General features: G+C 41.4%; 1 protein-coding gene across 1 annotated transcript in view; it reads right to left on the bottom strand.

The window, feature by feature from the left end:
- The window catches only part of ACACB (acetyl-CoA carboxylase beta), a 1510375-nt gene that overhangs the window by 1154852 nt on the left and 334100 nt on the right, over positions 1–21423 (bottom strand). Inside the window, exons 12-13 of the mRNA XM_044068517.1 lie at positions 2202–2352; positions 1075–1178 (exon numbers count right to left, since the gene is read on the bottom strand). Coding sequence (XP_043924452.1) covers positions 1075–1178; positions 2202–2352 — 255 coding nt within the window. The remainder of the gene's footprint in view (positions 1–1074; positions 1179–2201; positions 2353–21423) is intronic.

Below are 21423 nucleotides of genomic sequence, written 5' to 3'. Positions count from 1 at the left end.
TGACCAAGATCTGCAGAATCCCTTGAGGACTATCCAAGATAATCAACCATGGATCCTCCTCAGTATCTGGAGCAGACACCTGTAAAGCTTCAGAGGACGTGCAAAAAGACAAATCCATGACAGCCTCCAATGGGGTCATGGAAGAGAAATCACACAGATGCCGAATGACCTACAGAGCTATTACCTGCTTCTAGAGAGACATCCGGTATAGGCTAGACAGCTAAAGAATCTAGCCAAGACTTCTTGGCCTTCTTCTTACCTAGTGGGAGTACCTCATGGTTAAAGGAGTCTGCCATGGTGCCCTGGGGTAACTGTTTAAACCACTGTTTTTCATCATAAATGACCAGGGAAGACAAATGGCTTCTGAGTGCTTTAGACAGAAATGCTTTACAGATATGACAAGAGGTATGGTTGCGGGAAAGACCCAAACAAAAAAGACACTGGTCACGATAATCCTCATCGGGAGTCTGCCTCCCACACTTTCATTTCCTTTTACTGTATGACATTATCTCCAGGTAGCAAAATAAAATACAAGACCAAAAAAAAAAAAAGGGGCAATTATGCGGTGTTGCTAAATATACAGTATAGCAACAAGGCATTCAGACTAACTGGCAAAAAATGGTGTTCGAAATGATGGCAAAGTAATTCTGGGTAGTTTTGTCCATATGTTCCTTTTATGCCTTATGTTCTGTATGAGGAGCATAAATGTGATGTACAGTGCGCATACAGGATCTTTAGGCTTTTGCATACTGGCCAAGCGTTGGGCTGCCCAGGGTGGGAGATCCCTTCTATGTGGAATACTGCAACAGTGATATAGGAGGACATAATCAAACTTCTGATTTATCATGTATGGGAAATCCTGGCAAATAACGGGGATTTCAGGTTTCCTTTAAAATATTCCAAACTAAGGATCTGCATTCGTCAACTATAATGGAGAGATATATCCTGAGACCTTTGGCAGATTTTACTTTAACAGAACAGCTTGCTCATATCAATCCTGACATATCGTATCTAATTTTGCTGTTCGGAAAAAAAGACCAAATATTACCTTTTGACAATGCATGTCACACTCACCTTTCCAGTAAATGCAAGAAATCAGTCATACTTCTTCTAAAGGCCACATCTGCAATCTGCAAAGCACCACATACTACACCCAGAAGGGTATCTGGTCTCTCAGCCTGAAAATTAAAATTACATCTTTAAATAAAAAACAAATAGATAAATGGCCATTAACTTATACAGTATTTCATACGTAAAGCTCATCAGGTTCTCCCTCATCTCCCAGTTTTCTGAGTTACTCTGATCACTTTACATTTTTAAAAGATTTACTCTTGTTTTTCTTTACTCTCCCCTTATGCCGAAATGTTGTCTGTCAGAGCAAAAATAGACGGGACTCAGCACTGACCCATAATACATGTATGCAGACTATCTATATACACAAAGAAGTCCACTGTACTTCTTCAAATCTTTGTCTGCAGCCACAGCTAAGCAGACTGCATCATCTCTTGACCTCTGCAATGGGTACCCAGCATGTGAAATGTGGGACCCAGAGGAACTACTTCCTGGGGGCAGACAATGAAGGGAGAGTCTTGGTTAAAGAACCACCAAAACTTAAGACAGACTGCATTAGAGAAATGGATGTGGAATAAAATTAGCATCCAAATCTCCCTGCCCCAAAAGGTAAACCTGTAAATGAACATAAACAGATATACTGGTACGCTCGCGTGTGCATGTGCGTGCCCGCGTGTGTGGACACACACACACACACAGTTGTACACATGCAAAGGGATGACTGCACAGTTTCTACAAGGAGAAGAAAAATCTTGCATCAAGCAATACTTTTTCCCCAGCTAAAAGAGAACGAAAGGAAATTCTGGGTGCAGAAATTCCCCTTCCTGTGCAAGCCCCTTCTCTGACTAGGGTATACTCCTCATTATAAGCACTTTGCAGTCAAGATGGAACTGATTGCATCATGGGGATTTCTTGGTAAGAATGTCCGAATGCACCTTTATAGGTTTCTTAAGTAAGGTTTTCAAAATGTTATTGGAGTCTTCTAACAGTGGCTGAGAAGAGAACTGCTTGACCTCAAAAATTCTTTTCTGAGGAAAAAAAAATCTATTTTAGAAAATAGGGACAGTTTCATTTTGATATCAGATACAGACATTTTTACTCCATCAAAAGACTATGCAGATTAGAGTTACCTGAACTTTTTCTGCAATAAGATGGTCCAGCCAACCAGTGTCAATAGAATTGTTCTGAAAACTTTCTGTCTCCAAAAGTTTAATGAGGTATTCAACTGTTGTTCGGAAATCTCCACGGATAGAAAGTTCCTTCAAAGCCACCACCATATTCCTAATAAATAAATGTAAGAGTTTGGTAAATTATACAGTTTATGCAAAACAATAGATAAACTTATTACTCTGAAACCAATGCAGGTCAACTAATTAAAGACAAAATACAAATGTGTTTATGTGAAGGGTAGGAGGGCTAGCAGCTTTCTCATTTGATACCACTATAACCAGAAAGGATTAGAGCCATGAGAACTCCAGCAGTTATGACTGCCTTAACAAAGGAGCCATATGGTTGAGGAGGACACTGCACCACCACCTCCAAATCTTGTGCTGGGGCCAGTCAGCTAAAAGGCAGATCAAGAGCAGAAACAGAACCTACAAGTAAACATGGGAAGACATTAAATTCATTGCTGTAGATATGGGGACTCTTACTCTTTTCAAATGCAACTTGGATGAGTGGATGGGAAATTACAAATTCACTCCTGGGTTAGCATCCTAGTCCCTTCATGGATAGGGGAACCATGTAAAAATCCAAAAATTCACTAGCTGTTCCCCCTAAAGGCACACATACTTACATTACAAGGTCTGTATGGTTAAGCTTCATAGAACCCTCAGATCAAAAGCCTAGAAAGAAGCTAAGCACCTATGAACTTCCTTTTTTTTCTTCCAGTATGCTACCATTGACAAAAAAAATCTGTGAAGTCTTAATTTCTTAATAAAGAAGAATTATTTTTTCTGGCATTCACCTCAAGATATAAAAATTACCTGCCAACATTCTTGAAACAGCAAGCCATTACATGGATAGCAACCAATACTCACCCTAAATGACTGTCAAGCATTTGGTACTCTGCTAAATCTCAATAATCTGGCATTCATATGGGATTCACTTTAGGACATCAAAAGCCCATTACATTCAAATTCAAAACATTGAGACCAAAATCTTGAAAATTCAAAACACTGAAAACAAACATTGAATCCCATAACACTGAAAATACATAGGAAACCAACTTGTACTATATTCCAACACAACTACATACTGAAACAAATAATATTACACTTCTTCAAATATAAGTGTGGGGGGGGGCACCCTGCACCTTCCATGTGGGGGGCTGTGCCACCCACACCCCCTGCTAAATACATCTACACTAAGATGTGTTATGCTATAGTATAGCAAGTAAAAAGGAAAAATGACTGAGGTTATCCATGAAACTCTGGTAAGTATTGGAGAGATATATAATAATGTGCAATGTTTTAACAGTGAAGTAGTGTTTCTAAGAGAAGGTTGAAGATATTTTTTTTTTACAATTTAAACAGGCAGTCATGAAGCACAGAATGGTATGTTTGCCATTTTATTCTGTGTAGTGCGACCTCGGAGTTGATATATTTAAGTAGCAGGGGGTGTCAGGGGCACAGCCTCCAACATGGGGGGGGCTGGGGGCTTGCCCCCCTGCTTATAGTTGGAGACGTGTAATATGGTTTGTTTTTTGTTTCTGTATGTAGTTGTGCTGGCATATATTAAATGTTGGTTTCCTGTGTGCTTTCAGTGTTATGGGATTCAATGTTTTGAATTTTCAGTGTTTTGAATTTTCAAGATTTTGGTCTCAATGATTTGAATTTCAATGTTATGGGCTTTCGATGTTCTAAAGTGAATCCTGCATATGTTCTACTGGACAGGTAGTCAGGTAGCCTTGTACATTAATTTCCTACTTTCTTCTAAGAATATGAATGTTTTTAGAATAAACGAGTGGTATGTATTCCTGGCGTTATATGCTCAAGAACTTAAGAGAGAAGGTGTGACAGATAACTCAGGGTAGAATGAATACATCTTAGAGAGGCAACAAATTACATGCAATATTTAAAAAAAATGTACTACAATGCAAGCTGCATCTATAACTTAAGTGCCAGTTCCTTTTATCTAGGGTTCACAAACTACTCATTACTGAACAAAGACAGGAAAAACAGAGAGGGCCAAGTTTTCATATAACTACTTAAACTGGTAAGTGCTCTCCCAAGGAAAGAAAGAAATGCCACCATAACTTCAAGTAGTAACCTTTAGTTAAAGCAATAGATGTAACTATTTTTGCATACATGTAAGAACACTAGAACTACATCTGCTGAATGAGTACATGTTAAACAAACAGTAAAGAGTACTTCTAATAAAGCGCAAAGCCGGCGTCATCTTTGCCATTCTACAGAAATGTTTAAGGTTAGAATACAGACAATCAAGGAAAAAAGAAGACAGCCTATACATTGCCACAGGCTAACAGAACACACAACTATTCTAAAAATTCACATTATAGACTGATAAATGCAAGGTTGCAGCAAAAGAGTACTCTGATAAAAGCTAGGTTTTGCTAGAGACAACCTGACTTGCATCTTACAGGAACAACTCGGTCAACAAGCTCTCTGTTATAGAGCAACATTTGGTTCTCACAACCTCTACCTGCATACCATGCAACTTAACAACTCACTTAACCATATCAATGTCCCAGGGTCTTGCCAAGGAGATTCAGTTCTTACCTAGTTAATAAAAGATAACACTAAATACAGTGTGATCCTTAATGTTCAGAAAGAATGTCACTACTTGAAACAGGTACACTTTTAGTGAAGACTGCATTTGTCAACCAGCTAACACAGGGGGCACTTGGGAATCTAGCATACTGGCAAGTGAAGGGGTGCAAGAAAAAGGAAGCCAGTCAGAAATCACCAAACCGATAAACCTGAAGATAAGTATCTTCCTGTTAAGGCACCAGTGCTTAAAAAAAAGCAAAGACTGATTCTTCAGAAGCCACTTGTATGTTTAAGCAGGGGTGACCTCCCTGTGAAACAGCATGCCCAGACAGAAGTGAGGTGGCCCTTGTTTCACTGGCTAACTGCTGCAGATGCGGGGGGTATGTTTTAAAAAGGGCCAGAAAACCACCGAAAGCTGGTACAAGCATTTATCGCAAGGAGCTACTTGTCAAGCAAAATGTTGTTGAGTGGGATCTTGATAAGTTTACCACAAACTGAGGATATGATATTGCTGGGTTAAGTTTTTCAGCCTCTATCATGGATTGGGGTAGCATCTCTCTGCACAGAGACTAGACTACTCCTCTTTTTCTGTGTGCAGTCTTAATTAGCAAGTAATAACATGTAGCAGACAAGTTGAGATGTTGGTATCTATACTTGTGAGTTTGTAGACAGGTTGGTACAGATAGCTTAAAGGCTACAGAGTTATGCTCAATGAGTTGGCTGTTGATAAAATGGACCAGACCCCCAAAGTACCATAAAGTACAGAAAATAAAATTCACAGCAAAGGGCTGAGCAACTGATGGGAAGCTAGCTACAAAGTAAAGTACTTATACTTTATGGAAAAGTATCCCTAATTAGAAACATTACACAGGGGTCACAATGGAAGCCAACTATAAAGAAGTACAAATCTGAGTTACTGAGCAATTGCAATGTTTGTGGAAGCTAAGATTTGGGATGAAAAAATCTAACTCCCAACTTACAAGTTTTTCTACTGGACTGCCAGCTAGGGGGATGGGTGTCCCCATCATATTGTATAAGGTTGGGGTAAGCCAAAAGTATTTCTGGAACCAAGGCATAAACCCCAAGTCAGAAGAAAAATGACAACACAATGCAAAAGAGAGCAATACCTCTTGGCAACAAATTCAAGTCATGAGGCAGGACAGCATAAATACGGCATTCACATATAACTGTGGAGAAACAAAAAAAAGGAAAACATACAGTTCTTACACTGATGTTCAGTAACCATGTACCAGTCAATGCTCACTCTTTTCTTTTGACAAGAACATTAGTTAGTTTACGCTACACAAAGTCAGGCCTACTACTGAATTACATTACACAAAGTACCATCATGCAGTCATTGTATTATTATTTTGTTTTACGACTGCTGGAGTTATAAATGTTATTAACATATTTAGAATGTAGACAGGTTGGTGCACATAGCCTACTTATAATCCAAAGTATTGCAATGCATTTGCTTTCTTTCTGGAAGACCAGCTGTCCTAATTTAGGTCAAAGATCCACTGTAGTCGACTCATACCTCTCAACTGCCAGATTTTTCCCTCTTACTTTTGGTTTGTTCCTCATAAAATGTGTGCTTTTCTGGATTTTTGAAAGAAAAGCAGCGAGTTTCACACTTCATATCCTTCAGAAAATGCACAATACAAGACCTTTTACTCTAACAACTTTCTAACTTTATAAGAACAATATTTAAGATTTGTTCCTGTTTTTGGGGCTTGGTCCCTCCATTATTTTTGGCTTTGTCCAGATTTTGAGAGATCTATGGAGTTGTCCAAGTACACATGACCACATGACATAATTATGCTGACAATATGTAAAGGCACAGTACAGTTTTTGTAACAGAAGAGTCCCAAGAGAGACAGATGACAAATGCTGTACAGATAGTCCCATGGGATAAGTCAGCCTTCTTTCAGTACCCACCCTTACTGAATAAGGGTTTCTCAAAATAAACATATAAATTGCTTTTCTGAGATGTACGGAAAAATCTTCAAACATGGATGTCTAAATTGCTACTGTACAATGTCAACAAAGATAAAGGAAGTGACTATACATCCTAGAGCACACTGCTGCGTAATCGAGACCTGGGTCTTTCTAGTCTTACCTGAAGCTGCAAATTATGAATGGCTTCTTACCAACTATTTTAACTTACTGAAGTGGTATAGATTGTGGAAATGCAATTGACTGAATTAAATGTTACTTCTAAGGCAAGGAGGAACAAAATGAAGAGAACCTTGTAGCGTCACACTTTTATTCAAAATCTTGAGCGTTTTCGTCCAGGTATCTCGGACATCATCAGAATACTAAAACAATCTACAAGCATGTTTAAATACTATACCCCACACAGTCAAACTAATCTATCATAAATTACATTAATTAAAAGTTGAGTGATGAGATGATGAGTGGAGTATGTATGGGAGATTTTAGATAACATAGCAATTTTTTGGAAGGGGAGCTAGTCAAGATCAATGTAATTATTTGATTATTTGAATAATTGTACAGATTTCTTAATTTTTACTATGAATATGGATTATGAGAAAACAATTATCTTGATGTCACTATTCACAAGGACAGGACTAACACAAAATATGTGTCTACACTATACAGAAAAGCTGCTTGGTGTGACATCTGGACAGGGGAAGGAGGGGAAGGAGACCTGGTGGTGGAATGAGGTAGTACTGGACAGAATACAGAAAAAGAGGCTGGCAAAGAAGAAGTGGGATTGTTAGAGAGATGAAGAAAGTAGACAAGAGTATAAGGAGATGAGGACCTTGGCAAACAGAGAGGTGGCAAAGGCTAAGGATAAGGCATATAGAGAGTTGTATGAAAGGTTGGACACTAAAGAAGGAGAAAAGGACCTGTACCAATTGGCTAGACAGAGGGACCGAGCTGGGAAAGATGTGCAGCAGGTAAGGGTGATAAAGGATAGTGAGGGAAACGTACTCACAAGCGAGGAGAGTGTGTTAAGCAGATGGAAAGAGTACTTTGAGGGGCTGATGAATGAAGAGAATGAGAGAGAGAGAAGGTTGGATGATGTGGGGATAGTGAAGCAGATTAGCAAGGAAAAAGTACGGATAGCTATGAAGAGGATGAAGAATGGAAAGGCTGTTGGTCCAGATGACATACCAGAGTGGAAGCATGGAGGTGCTTAGGAGAAATGGCAGTGGAGTTTTAAACCAGATTGTTTAATGAAATCTTGGAAAGTCAGAGGATGCCTGAGGAGTGGAGAAAAAGTGTTTTGGTACCTACTTTTAAGAATAAGGGTGATGTGCAGAGCTGTAGTAACTACAGAGGGATACAAATGATCAGTCACAGCTTGAAGTTATGGGAAAGAGTAGTGGAAGCTAGGTTAAGAAGAGAGGTGATGATCAGTGATCAGCAGTATGGTTTCATGTCAGGAAAGAGCACTGCAGATGCAATGTTTGCTTTGAGTGTGTTGATGGAGAAATATAAAGAAGGTCAGAAGGAGATGCATTGTGTCTTTGTGGACTTAGAGAAAGCATATGATAGGGTGCCTAGACAGGAGTTGTGGTACTGTATGAGGAAGTCAGGAGTGGCAGAGAAGTATGCAAGACTGGTACAGGATATGGACGAGGGCAGTGCGACAGTGGTGAAGTCTGCAGTGGGAGTTACAGATGCGTTTAAAATGGAGGTGGAGCCCTTTCTTATTTGCAATGGTGATGGACAGGTTGACAGACTAGATCAGATGGAAGCCCCCATGAACTATGATGTTTGTGGATGACATTGTGATCTGTAATGAGAGTAGGGAACAGGTTGAGGAGACCCTGGAGAGGTGGCGATATGCTCTAGAGAGAAGAGGAATGAAGGTCAACAGGACTAAGACAGAATATATGTGTGTAAATGAGAGGGAGGATAGAGGAATGGTGAGTATGCAGGGAGTAGAGGTGGCGAAGGTGGATGAGTTTAAATACTTGGGATCAACAGTTTAGAGTAATGGTGTGCAAGGAAGAGAGGTGAAGAAGAGAGTACAGGCAGGATGGAGTGGGTGGAGAAGAGTATCAGGAGTGATTTGTGACAGACAAGTACCAGTAAGAGTGAAAGGGAAGGTCTACGAGAGGGTAGTGAGACCAGCTATGTTGTATGGGTTGGAAATGGTGGCATTGACAAAAAGGCAGGAGTCAGATCTGGAAGTGGCAGAGTTAAAGATGTTAAGATTTGCACTGGGTATGACAAGGATGGACAGGATTATGAATCAATATTTTAGGAGGGTCAGCTCAGGTTGGATGGTTTGGAGACAAAGTCAGAGAGGCGAGATTGCACTGGTTTGGACATGTGCTGAGGAGGGATGCTGGGTATATTGGGAAAAGGATGCTAAGGGTGAAGCTGCCAGGTACTAGGAAAAGAGGAAGGCCTAAGATAAGGTTTATGGATGTGGTGAGAGAGGACATGCAGGTGGTTGGTGTGACAGAGCAGTATGCAGAGGACAGGAAAAAAAAATGGAAACAGATGATCCGCTGTGGTGACCCCTAATGAGAACAGCCAAAAGAGAAGACTATATAGGAAACCAACATACTCAAACACTACACTTCAGCAGTTGCCACCCTCCACATCAAAAGAAGGCTCTAGTTAAGGGCCATGTGCCCAGTTAGCTAGAATGGTGTCTGACAATAATTTATTCCTAGAACAATGTGATATATTGAAGGGAATGTTAGGAAAAAGAGGTTAACCAGATTTATTTGTTGACAGGATTTTTTGTGAAGTAAAAAGAAAAAGAAATGATGGTATTTATGCACCTATTATTGGTAGCTTTGTGGCTAGCAGTGAATTACGCATTATACCCAAGAAGAAAGCCAATGATGGTCGGAATACGACATTTACTGTGCCATTTAATCAAGACTTTTATTCTATTAGTGGTATAATAATAAGAAACTGAGATTTTTTTTATAGTTGACCCTGATTATGTAAAAGTTGGAGAAAAAGCAAATATTGTATATAAAAAAGAAAGCAGCTTTAAACAGCTGCTTGAAAGGGTAGAGAAAAAGAAAAATTACAAAGGTGGAAAAATGTCTAAGTGTGGGGCTTGTGCCCAATGTATTAATATTTTGGTGTGTAAAAGGGAAGATATTGGGGGACATCTTGAGGTAAATGTCCCTGGAAGGTTCTATTGTTATTCTGAGGGAGTGGTATATGCTGCTTTATTGTCAGACATGTAATTGTTTTTATAAAAGTAAAACTGTAAGGGCTCTGAAGGAAACCACATTTACTACAATTCCAGTCTCACATAGACCTACCACGACAGCAAACCAAACACTTAAACACACAAAAACATACTCGGAGGCTCTAAATAAAAATCTGCTTAAGCAGCAGAGACCTCCAAAGCAGACACCCAAGCAACCGCTACCCCAAAACAAAACACGTGCAACACATAGCTCACAAAGCCAGTGTGCCGAACAGTCACAGCCCTTAAGGCTAAACAACACACCTGATACACTTGTAGTCAGACATACTGACGTCCCGCTCACCAGGCTGAACAAGGAGAAGGTCATGGTGAGTTGCCTGTCGGGCGCTAGGATCTGCCACATAACACAAGCACTCAGGTCACTCCAAGGCAAGTACAAATATGACTCAGTCATTGTCCATGCTGGTGTGAATGACCTGAGACGTACCTCCCTGGACTACATGAAGAGACATAGAGGAGCTCTCTGAGCATGTAGCCCAGGCTGGTATGACCCTGACCTTGAGTAGCATCTTACCCTCACCAAGAATGATGCCACAATATGGCCCTTTTTTTCAATTATAAAGGAATTCCCAATACTATTCTAGCATGTACAAAGGTCAGTTGTCAATCTCCTCTCCGGTCCAGCTGGTGAATCTGGGAATCTTGAGGCAATGTTACAACTGCCTCATGTACACAGACAACCCTCTCCTCCTCCCAACAAATTCCAACACATGTGAGAGATGCAACCATATAGCCAAAACTGGAGGCTAAGCTCTCTCAACTCAGTACTGACGTAACCAGTCAGGAGGAGAAGGAAACCACACTCACTACAATTTCAGTCTCACATAGACCTACCACGACAACAAACCAAACACATAAACACACAAAAACATACTCGGAGGCTCTAAATAAAAATCTGCCTAAGCAGCAGAGACCTCCAAAGCAGACACCCAAGCAACCGCTACCCCAAAACAAAACATGTGCAACACATAGCTCACAAAGCCAGTGTGCCGAACAGTCACAGCCCTTAAGGCTAAACAACACACCTGATACACTTGTAATAGGTGACTATCGTCAGGCACACTGACGTCCCACTGAACAAGGAGAAGGTCACGGTGAGCTGCCTGTCGGGCGCTAGGATCCGCCACATAACACAAGCACTCAGGTCACTCCAAGGCAAGTACAAATATGACTCAGTCATTGTCCATGCTGGTGTGAATGACCTGAGACGTACCTCCCTGGACTACATGAAAAGAGACAGAGGAGCTCTCTGAGCATGTAGCCCAGGCCGGTATGACCCTGACCTTGAGTAGCATCTTACCCTCACCAAGAATGATGCCACAATATGAAGACAAGATGATCAATTTCAACAACTGGCTTAAGTACTGGTGTCATTCAAAGGGGATCCAATGCCTGTCAGCCTGGGATGACATGCTCGACAAGCCACGATGCTTCATTAGGGATGGCTTGCACCTGTCAACCCTGGGCTTTTGGATATTGGCAAAGGCTCTTGCTACCCCCATAGTGCCTTTTTTAGGCAAGGCTCAAAAGACAAACCCACCTCCATAGGTATCACAAGGGATAAGAAACTAAGAGTAATGCTACTCAACGCCAGAAGTCTAAACCTCAAGATGCACGCACTCGAAACTCTCCTTAGCATACAGAACATCGATATCTGTGCAGTAACAGAAACCTGGTTCAAGGCTACCGAGAGCACCCCAGCACTACCAGGTTATACTTCATACCATGCTTTTCGGCCCCAAAACTTGGACCGAACCACAAAAGGAGGGGGAGTATCAATATTCGTCAAAGATACCCAAACCTCCAGGTTGGTGGTGCAGCACGAAGCATCAGAGACTATCCATGTGCAACTAACAGTGGGTAAAACTGCCTTCCAGTTTATAGCCTGCTACAGACCACCCTCCCAAACACAGGAACCCCACTCGGCCTTCCTGAGAATACTGGAAAATATGAAGGTCTCTCCAAACACCATTATATTGGGTGACTTCAACTACCCAAACATAGACTGGGAGCATTACTCTAGCTCCAACACCTTAGCCCAAAGGTTCCTAGAATTTATAAACTCAAATGCTATGGAACAACTTGTTACCACTCCCACAAGAGGGGAAAACATACTGGACCTGATCACCAACATGGGGACACTATGCACCAGACCAGAAGTGTATCCCTCACTGGTAAGATCAGACCATAAACTAATCTCACTGGATATTCACATCCCGACCCCACCCCTTGCCCAGAAAACCACAGTGAAAAACTTCTCTAAAGCAAATTTCACACGCCTTAAAACTGAGGTGGAATCCTTCAAAGCCCCCGGGCCTGTGGAAAATACGGCCCAGACCGAAGAATCCTTTATAAACGCATTCTATGAACACCTTCAGGAATGCATGGATCATGCAATCCCAAATAAAACCAAGACCCAATCCTCCAAAGGCAGACGTCCTGTCTGGTGGACCCCATCCATAAACAAACTATACAATAGAAGGAGGAAGCTACTACATGATAGAGCAAAATCCCAAAAAGGGAAGGCATCTCTGATCAGTATTAGCAAAAAACTACGGGCACTCATAAAATCGTCTAAGGCCAGCTTTGAGAGAAAACTTGCACAGGACACTAAGGATAATCACAAGGCTTTCTTTAGTTATGTTAGGAACCTGGGTGGGAATTCCCAGATATGCTCAGAATTAGTCCAAAATGACAAAAAATACACCGAGCCCACAGACATTGCCAACATCCTAGCTGACAGGTTCAGTGCAAACCCCTCTCCCACCAAAGGGCAAATATCTATCCCAACAGAGTGCTGCCCCCCTGACATCTCAGATGCTCAGGTAAGAGCTGCCCTCTCCAAAGCAAAAAACACAGCATCAATGGGACCAGATGGTGTCCCAGGCTGCGTCCTACATGAACTCCAAGAAGAGCTAAACCCAAACATAAAACTACTGTTCAATCTTAGCCTTACTAAAGGATATGTACCCAAAGTGTAGCGTACAGCAACAGTGGTCCCTCTCCACAAAGGTGGTGCCTCAACGGATCCTGGAAACTATCGCCCCATAAGCCTGACTAGCTTGGTCTGCAAAGCTATGGAAAGGATCATCATGGACCTCATAAATAAAGATATTGGGGACCTACAGACACTGGATCCTACCCATTTTGGCTTTGTTAAGGGCAGATCCTGCCTCTTAAACCTGGTCGATTTCTTTGAAACAGTCACCAAGGCCATTGACGAGGGGAAGGTGGTCCACACAGCCTACTTGGACCTCGCAAAAGCCTTCGATACAATACCCCACTTGGGCATTATAGATAAGTTCACCAGCTTAAATATAAACCCCTATGTCACTAGATGGGTTGAAAACTGGCTCAAGGACAGAACCCACATGGTTAGAATTGCTGGAGCCATGTCAGACTCCAAACCAGAAGTGGCTTCCCACAAGGCTCAGTCCTGGGACCTCTCCTGTTCGGTATATATTTCTCGGTGGTACTGGCCAACACAGAAGGACTGTGGCTGACCAAGTTCGCAGATGACTGCAAACTGGGCGCCATAATCAACTCTCCAGCCGACACAAGCATCCTCCAAAAGGGCCTCATAGAAACAGACAACTGGTGCCAGAGCCATGGCCTCAAGCTAAATGCCAAAAGGTGTATAGTCATCCCCTTCAGCAAAAACAAAGTGCCCACAAATTACCACATAGGTGGCAATCCATTAAGTACAGAAGAAGTCATTAGGGACCTGGGGACTCAAGTTGATAGCAATCTCTCATTTGACAACCACGTGGCCAAAGTGGTTAGAAAAACATTTTATATAGCCCACCTAATCATGAAGGGATTCACATCTAGATCAGGGGAGGTCATCGTGCCTCTTTACTCATCCCTCATCAGGCCCACAATTGAGTACAATGCCCCTTTTGGGATGTACCTTACCAGACACCTGCAGCAACTGGAAAGACCCCAAAAGTACCTCACCAAGAGGATCAAAGGGCTCAAACAGATGCCATATGCTGCCCGGTTAAAGAAACTCCAGCTCTACTCAGTGGCATACCGCCTGCTCAGAGGCGATCTGTGCCTGATGTATAAAGCCATGTCCAACCCGGAATTAATGGACATGCTGCACCTCAGAAAATCCAAATCCCATCGAGCTACGTGCTCGAGAGACTCGAACCTCAGCACTGAAATAAATAGGACATGCTGGAGGGACAGATTCATAACCCAGAGGCTCCCTTCACTCTGGAATAAAATCCCAGTCCAGGTTAGGCAGAGTCCCACATTGACTCTCTTCAAGAGGAATCTTGATGAGTGGATGGGAGATCATAGGTTTACCCCGGCTATCACTTCTGTGTCACTATTAGACAGAGGCACAGTATACTAACCTCAAAAAAAGGCATAGCAAAATTAATTTAAAATGGGTGGTGAAAGCCAAACACACTCTGGCTAGGCTTATAAATGCCCTAGGGCAGATAGCCTAGTATGAACCTATGAACCTAAGACAAGATGATCAATTTCAACAATTGGCTTAAGTATTGCTGTCATTTAAAGGGGATCCAATGCCTGTCAGCCTGGGATGACATGCTCGACAAGCCACGATGCTTCGCTAGGGACGGCTTGCAGCTGTCACCCCCCCCTGGGCTTTCGGATATTGGCAAAGGCTCCTGCCACCCCCATAGTGCCATTTTTAGGCAAGGCTCAAAAGACAAACCCACCTCCATAGGTATCACAAGGGATAAGAAACTAAGAGTAATGCTACTCAACGCCTGAAGTCTAAACCTCAAGATGCACGCACTCGAAACTCTCCTTAGCATGGAGAACATCGATAACTGTGCAATAACAGAAACCTGGTTCAAGGCTCCCGAGAGCACCCCAGCACTACCAGGTTATATCTCATACCATGCTTTTTGGCCCCAAAACTTGGACCGAACCACAAAAGGAGGGGGAGTATCAATATTCGTCAAAGATACCCACACCTCCAGGTTGCTGGCACAGCACAAAGCATCAGAGACTATCCATGTGCAACTAACAGTGGGTAAAACTGCCTTCCAGTTTATAGCCTGCTACAGACCACCCTCCCAAATACAGGAACCCCACTCTGCCTTCCTGAGAACACTGGAAAATATGAAGGTCTCTCCAAACACCATTATATTGGGCGACTTCAACTACCCAAACATAGACTGGGAGCATTACTCTAGCTCCAACACCCTAGCCCAAAGGTTCCTATAATTTATAAACTCAAAAGCTATGGAACAACTTGTTACCACTCGCACAAGAGGGGAAAACATACTGGACCTGATCATCACCAACATGGGGGCTCTGTGCTCCAGACCAGAAGTGTATCCCTCACTGGTAAGATCAGACCATAAACTAATCTCACTGGATATTCACATCCTGACCCCACCCCCTACCCAGAAAACCACAGTGAAAAACTTCTCTAAAGCAAATTTCACACTCCTCAAAACTGAGGTGGAATCCTTCAAAGCCCCCAGGCCTGTGGAAAATACGGCCCAGACCGCAGAATCCTTTATAAACGTATTCTATGAACACCTTCAGGAAAGCATGGATCATGCAATCCCAAATAAAACCAAGACACAATCCACCAAAGGCAGGCGTCCTGTCTGGTGGACCCCAGCCATAAACAAACTATACAATAGAAGGAGGAAGCTACTACATGATAGAGCAAAATCCCAAAAAGGGAAGGCATCTCTGATCAGTATTAGCAAAAAACTATGGGCACTCATAAAATCGTCTAAGGCCAGCTTCGAGAGAAAAATTGCACAGGACACTAAGGATAATCACAAGGCTTTCTTTAGTTATGTTAGGAACCTGGGTGGGAATTCCCAGATATGCTCAGAATTAGTCCAAAATACCAAAAAATACACTGAACCCACAGACATGGCCAACATCCTAGCTGACAGGTTCAGCGCAAACTCCCCCCTCCCCCACCAAAAGGGCAAATATCTATCCCAGCAGAGTGCTGCCCCCCTGACATCTCAGATGCTCAGGTAAGAGCCACCCTCTCCAAAGCAAAAAACACAGCATCAATGGGACCAGACGGTGTCCCGGGCTGCGTCCTACATAAACTCCAAGAAGAGCTAAACCCAAACATAAAACTACTGTTAAATCTCAGCCTTACTACAGGATATGTACCCAAAGAGTGGCGTACAGCAACAGTGGTCCCTCTCCACAAAGGTGGTGCCTCAATGGATCCTGGAAACTATCACCCCATAAGCCCGACTAGCTTCATCTGCAAAGCTATGGAAAGGATCATCATAGACCTCATAAATAAAGATATTGGGGACCTACAGACACTGGATCCTAACCTGTTTGGCTTTGTTAAGGGCAGATCCTGCCTCTTAAACCTGGTTGATTTCTTTGAAACAGTCAACAAGGCCATCGACGAGGGGAAGGTGGTCCACACAGCCTACCTGGACCTCGCAAAAGCCTTCGATACAATACCCCACTCGGGCATTATAGATAAGCTCACCAGCTTAAATATAAACCCCTATGTCACTAGATGGGTTGCAAACTAGCTCAAGGACAGAACCCACATGGTTAGAATTGCTGGAGCCTTGTCAGACTCCAAGCCAGTTACAAGTGGCATCCCACAAGGCTCAGTCCTGGGACCTCTCTTGTTCGGTATATATTTCTCGGAGGTACAGGCCAACACGGAAGGACTGTGGCTGACCAAGTTCGCAGATGACTGCAAACTAGGCGCCATAATCGACTCTCCAGCCGACACAAGCATCCTCCAAAAGGGCCTCATAGAAACAGACAACTGGTGCCAGAGCCATGGCCTCAAGCTAAACGCCAAAAAGTGTATAGTCATCCCCTTTGGCAAAAACAAAGTGCCCACAAATTACCACATAGGTGGTAATCCATTAAAGGAAGACGTAATTAGGGACCTGGGGACCCAAGTAAATGGCAATCTCTCATTTGAAAACCACGTGGCCAAAGTGGTTAGAAAAACATTTTATATAGCCCATCTAATCATGAAGGGATTCACATCTAGATCAGGGGAGGTCATCGTGCCTCTTTACTCATCCCTCATCAGGCCCATAATTGAGTACAATGCCCCTTTTGGGATGTACCTTACCAGACACCTGCAGCAACTGGAAAGACCCCAAAAGTACCTCACCAAGAGGATCAAAGGGCTCAAACAGATGCCATATGCTGCCCGGTTAAAGAAACTCCAGCTCTACTCAGTGGCATACTGCCTGCTCAGAGGTGATCTGTGCCTGACGTATAAAGCCATGTCCAACAAGGAATTAATGGACATGCTGCACCTCAGAAAATCCAAATCCCATAGAGCTACGTGCTCGAGAGACTTGAACCTCAGCACTGAAATAAATAGGACATGCTGGAGGGGCAGATTCATAACCCAGAGGCTCCCTTCACTCTGGAATAAAATCCCAGTCCAGGTTAGGCAGAGTCCCTCATTGACTCTCTTCAAGAGGAATCTTGATGAGTGGATGGGAGATCGTAGGTTTACCCCGGGTATCACTTCTGTGTCACTGTTAGACAGAGGCACAGTATACTAACCTCGAAAAAGGGCATAGCAAAATTAATTTTAAAATGGGTGGCGAAAGTCAAGCACACACTGGCTAGGCTTATAAATGCCCTAGGGCAGATAGCCTAGTATGAACCTATAAAAAAAGAAAGACACGAACAGCAACAGCTCCAACAGTTAAACCAAAAAAGACCGTGACCAGTGACACCAAAGTAATAAAAATTCCTTTTACTGAAGAACAATAAAATGAAGTGCTTTTCGTCAGGTCAAATACCCGACTTCATCAGAATCTCCACACACTTAAAACCAACAATTACATTTTTATATAGTGATTGTATTACAATTATCTCATGAGAGCCTATTTAACTTCATTATTCAATTAAGTTTTTAAAGGGCTTACAACAAAGATATAAGAGCAGAAAGCAAGATAAATACAAAACATAAAAGTACCTAATAAGTAAAAAAGTTGTTGAATTAAATGTTTAAATAATGGTCTATAATCATATCAAGTATGTTACTAGCAGTATATAAAAAACAACAAACATTATCAAAGCACATAGTTAAAATGTACCAAAAATATTTATCTTTTTAAACTCTTTAGTTTCAACAGGCTAGAAATTGAGCAAGTGTCATTTAAGCCTGGATAGCAGTAAGCATACAATCTTACTTGCCATATTAATTCAGCTTCTTCCAATTGTACTGGTCTCGGACCACCTCTTTTGTTAACTGGAATATGGTCTATGGCTATAAATTTAAAACTGTGGTTGTGATTAGTAGATACATGTTTAGCTAGTGCATTTTCCATTTTAGATGTCTTAATAGCGTATAAATGTTCATATATACGATCTCTCAGCCTTCTAATGGTTTTACCAATATAGAAGGCCGGACATTGTTGGCATCTAGCTAAATAAACCACGTAACATGAATTACAATTTAGTTTGAACCCTATTTTGTATCTACAATTGCTAATACTAAATTGTGTACCCTCTTCAACATATTTACAATGATTGCAATTCTGACATTTATATGTTCCTACCTTCGATGTCTTACTTCCTTTCTTAAACTCCAAAATGTTTTTTAGATTTTTTCCTTTTTTATACACAATCTTTGGGCAAGGTCCCGTTTTATTGTAGATATCTGGGTCTGCCTTGAACAATTCCCAATTCTTAAATATAATGTCAGTGCATATTTTACTGTCTTTACTAAATGTAGTAATAAAAGTACTCTTACATTTTTCGTCGGTCATTGTAGGGGCTGGCAACACTAAATTCCTTAATGTCCCAAATTTATCAACCACGTTGGACTCAACAGACCCTTCTGAGCCCCTCGTGAAGCTGATGGTATCAGGGCTAGTAAGTGTGTTAGTGGCGTTGTTAGTAATAACTGGTAATAGTGGATTATAAATGTGTTGACTTCTTTTGTTAGTGACTTCTTGTATTAATTCATCTAATAACTCAGAGGGGTATCCACGTGCCATAAACATGTTCTTCAAGTTAGAACATTCAGCGTGAAAATCGTTGTCATGTGATACCATTCTAGCAGCACGAACCAGCTGTCCTTTAATTACAGATCTTTTCTGAAAAAATGGATGACAGCTGGTGTAGTGCAAGAATGTGTTCGAGTATGTTTCCTTTCTGTAAATTTTTGCAGTGAAGCAATTCAATGTTGAATCCTTACTCAGCATCACATCCAAATAAGCAATGTTCAACGTCGAAAATGTATGAGTGAACTGTAAAAAGGTGGTACTTTGGTTAAAATATTGAACCATCCTTTCTACTTCAGACTCACCTACTCTCACAAGTAGGAAGATGTCATCCAAGAACCTAGTATAAAAAAGGAATGAGTCAAAGTATGGGTTTTGTTGTGAAAAAACATAATTGGACTCCCAATATGCCATAACCAAGTTTGCTATACTGCCACCACATGGCGAGCCCATAGCAACCCCCACTTTTTGTTGGTAAAATTCATCTCCAAAGATGAAGAAGTTGTATGTCAAAATTAAATCACCCAATAGTGTAATCAAATAGATTTCCCTATCTGGTGCGTGGTGTTTCTTCATCATATGGCAAACCCATTCCAAAGCAATATCTTGTGGAATACTGCTATACAAGTCCTTGACATCTACTGTTACAAAATTTGCTTCCATATCAGTCCCAATATCTCTTATTGTGTCCAGAAATGACCATGAGTCCTTACATATATGGTGTTCCATCTGGACATATTTTTGAAGCACGCTGTCAACTAACTTTGCACATGTGTATGTGGGTGTTCCCCTACTGTCCACAAATAATCTGAGAGGTGGATCGTTAATACTCTTATGTATTTTCGGGATACCAAAGACACAAGCGTAACTAGGATAGGATGTAGTTAAGTATGCATGCATCTTGGAGTCAATTCTGCTTTCAATAAATAGGTCTTCAATAGTATCCTTAATTAAACTATAAGCACGATTGACCTCTGACCTTGAACTAAGGTCATACTTATTTGATTTTAATACCTGGTTCATACGTTCCTCATAGTCATCAGTTGTAAAAACTACCAACCCTCCACCCTTATCTGGTTTACAAAACCGTAAGTTTTGTGTCCCAAGATATTCGATAAATTCCCTGTCCTCTTTGGATGTGTTGTTATTGGTGTATTTTCTTGACTTATTCAAACATGAATGTCTCAAGTCCAATTCGCAACACCTTTCAAATAGTTCCAATACAGGGTGTAGGGGAGGGTTAAAAGTACTAGATGTGTGTAATGTGTTTGAACTAGTCGTGTCAAGGGAATCCCCAATTAATACTTTAAAGTTTAGTTTCCTAACAAAGAGTTTGACATCTAATATGGTATTAACAATGTCCATAGACTTTGTAGGAATAAAACTAAATCCATTTGATAGTAATTCCACCATCCTGGTGTCAAATTTAACGTGACTAAAATTGTATAAACTAAAGTCACCAGATACATTCTTAACTATTTCTGGCAAAAGTGGAACTGGAGTTATGTCTACCAATGGTATAGTAGTATTAACATCAGTCACTTCTACATCAAGTCCAGTAGTATTCATAAAATCAATGCATAATTCTGACATTAGATGATCTTCCGTTTTTGATTTGTCGAGAAGTGGTAACTCATTGCACAAGTCTATGACTATTAATTGTTCATCCATCTCTGTCCTACCTTGTTGGGATAAGAATTCTGATTCTTGGGTCTTGCACCTAAAAAAGAGTATCTATCAGGTGCATTGTTGTAATTGCTCCTCCCCCTGTTGTTATTTCCACTTCTCAATCTTTTGCTCCACGGTGTACTTGTTGTTTCACCAAATTCATCAAGGTTACCTATTCGGTCTAAATCATCCGGCCCTCTATTTGGTGGGTAAGCATTTTGAGTTTTTTCAAGTTGGGGTATGGCTGGCCCAGTTAGGTCGTGTGGTGGGTCATTCGGACTGTAGTTAAATAAGCCCTTCCTCCATGTCTGACCAGTCGGTGGTTTAGGGTAAGCCACCCCTGTTCTATAATCACGACTGTCCCTATTAAGTTTTTTAATCTTTTGGAGGTTGAGCTTAGTCATATGGTCATCTATACTTAAGAATATTCTATCATATTCGTACTTATATCTATTGAATTGCAAGTTAATAGATATAGATCTATCCAATTCAGTAATGTATTGGCTGAGTTCTGCAATCCAAAGGTTATAGTGTTTAATAAATAAAGTTATGAGTTCTAAACCTTGATTATCAAACAGTTCCACTAGTTCTTTATGGAAGGTAGAGCCAGCTTCCAAACCAGTAGGATACGGAAACCTTCTCAGACCTTTAGGGACAATTCTCCGTGTTAAACATTCGTTGAAATATGCTACTTCCAATTGTAGCTTTTTATATTTCAACAAGCACCCATCAAAGTCTTTTAATTTAGAAGTGATGTTATTGTTGA

Source organism: Protopterus annectens, chromosome 4.part0 (genome assembly GCF_019279795.1).
Source record: "Protopterus annectens isolate FY-2018-M chromosome 4.part0, PAN1.0, whole genome shotgun sequence".
Lineage (NCBI taxonomy): Eukaryota > Metazoa > Chordata > Ceratodontiformes > Protopteridae > Protopterus > Protopterus annectens.
The sequence above is the reverse complement of the archived record's forward strand: the minus strand, read 5'-3'. Positions and strand labels throughout refer to the sequence as shown.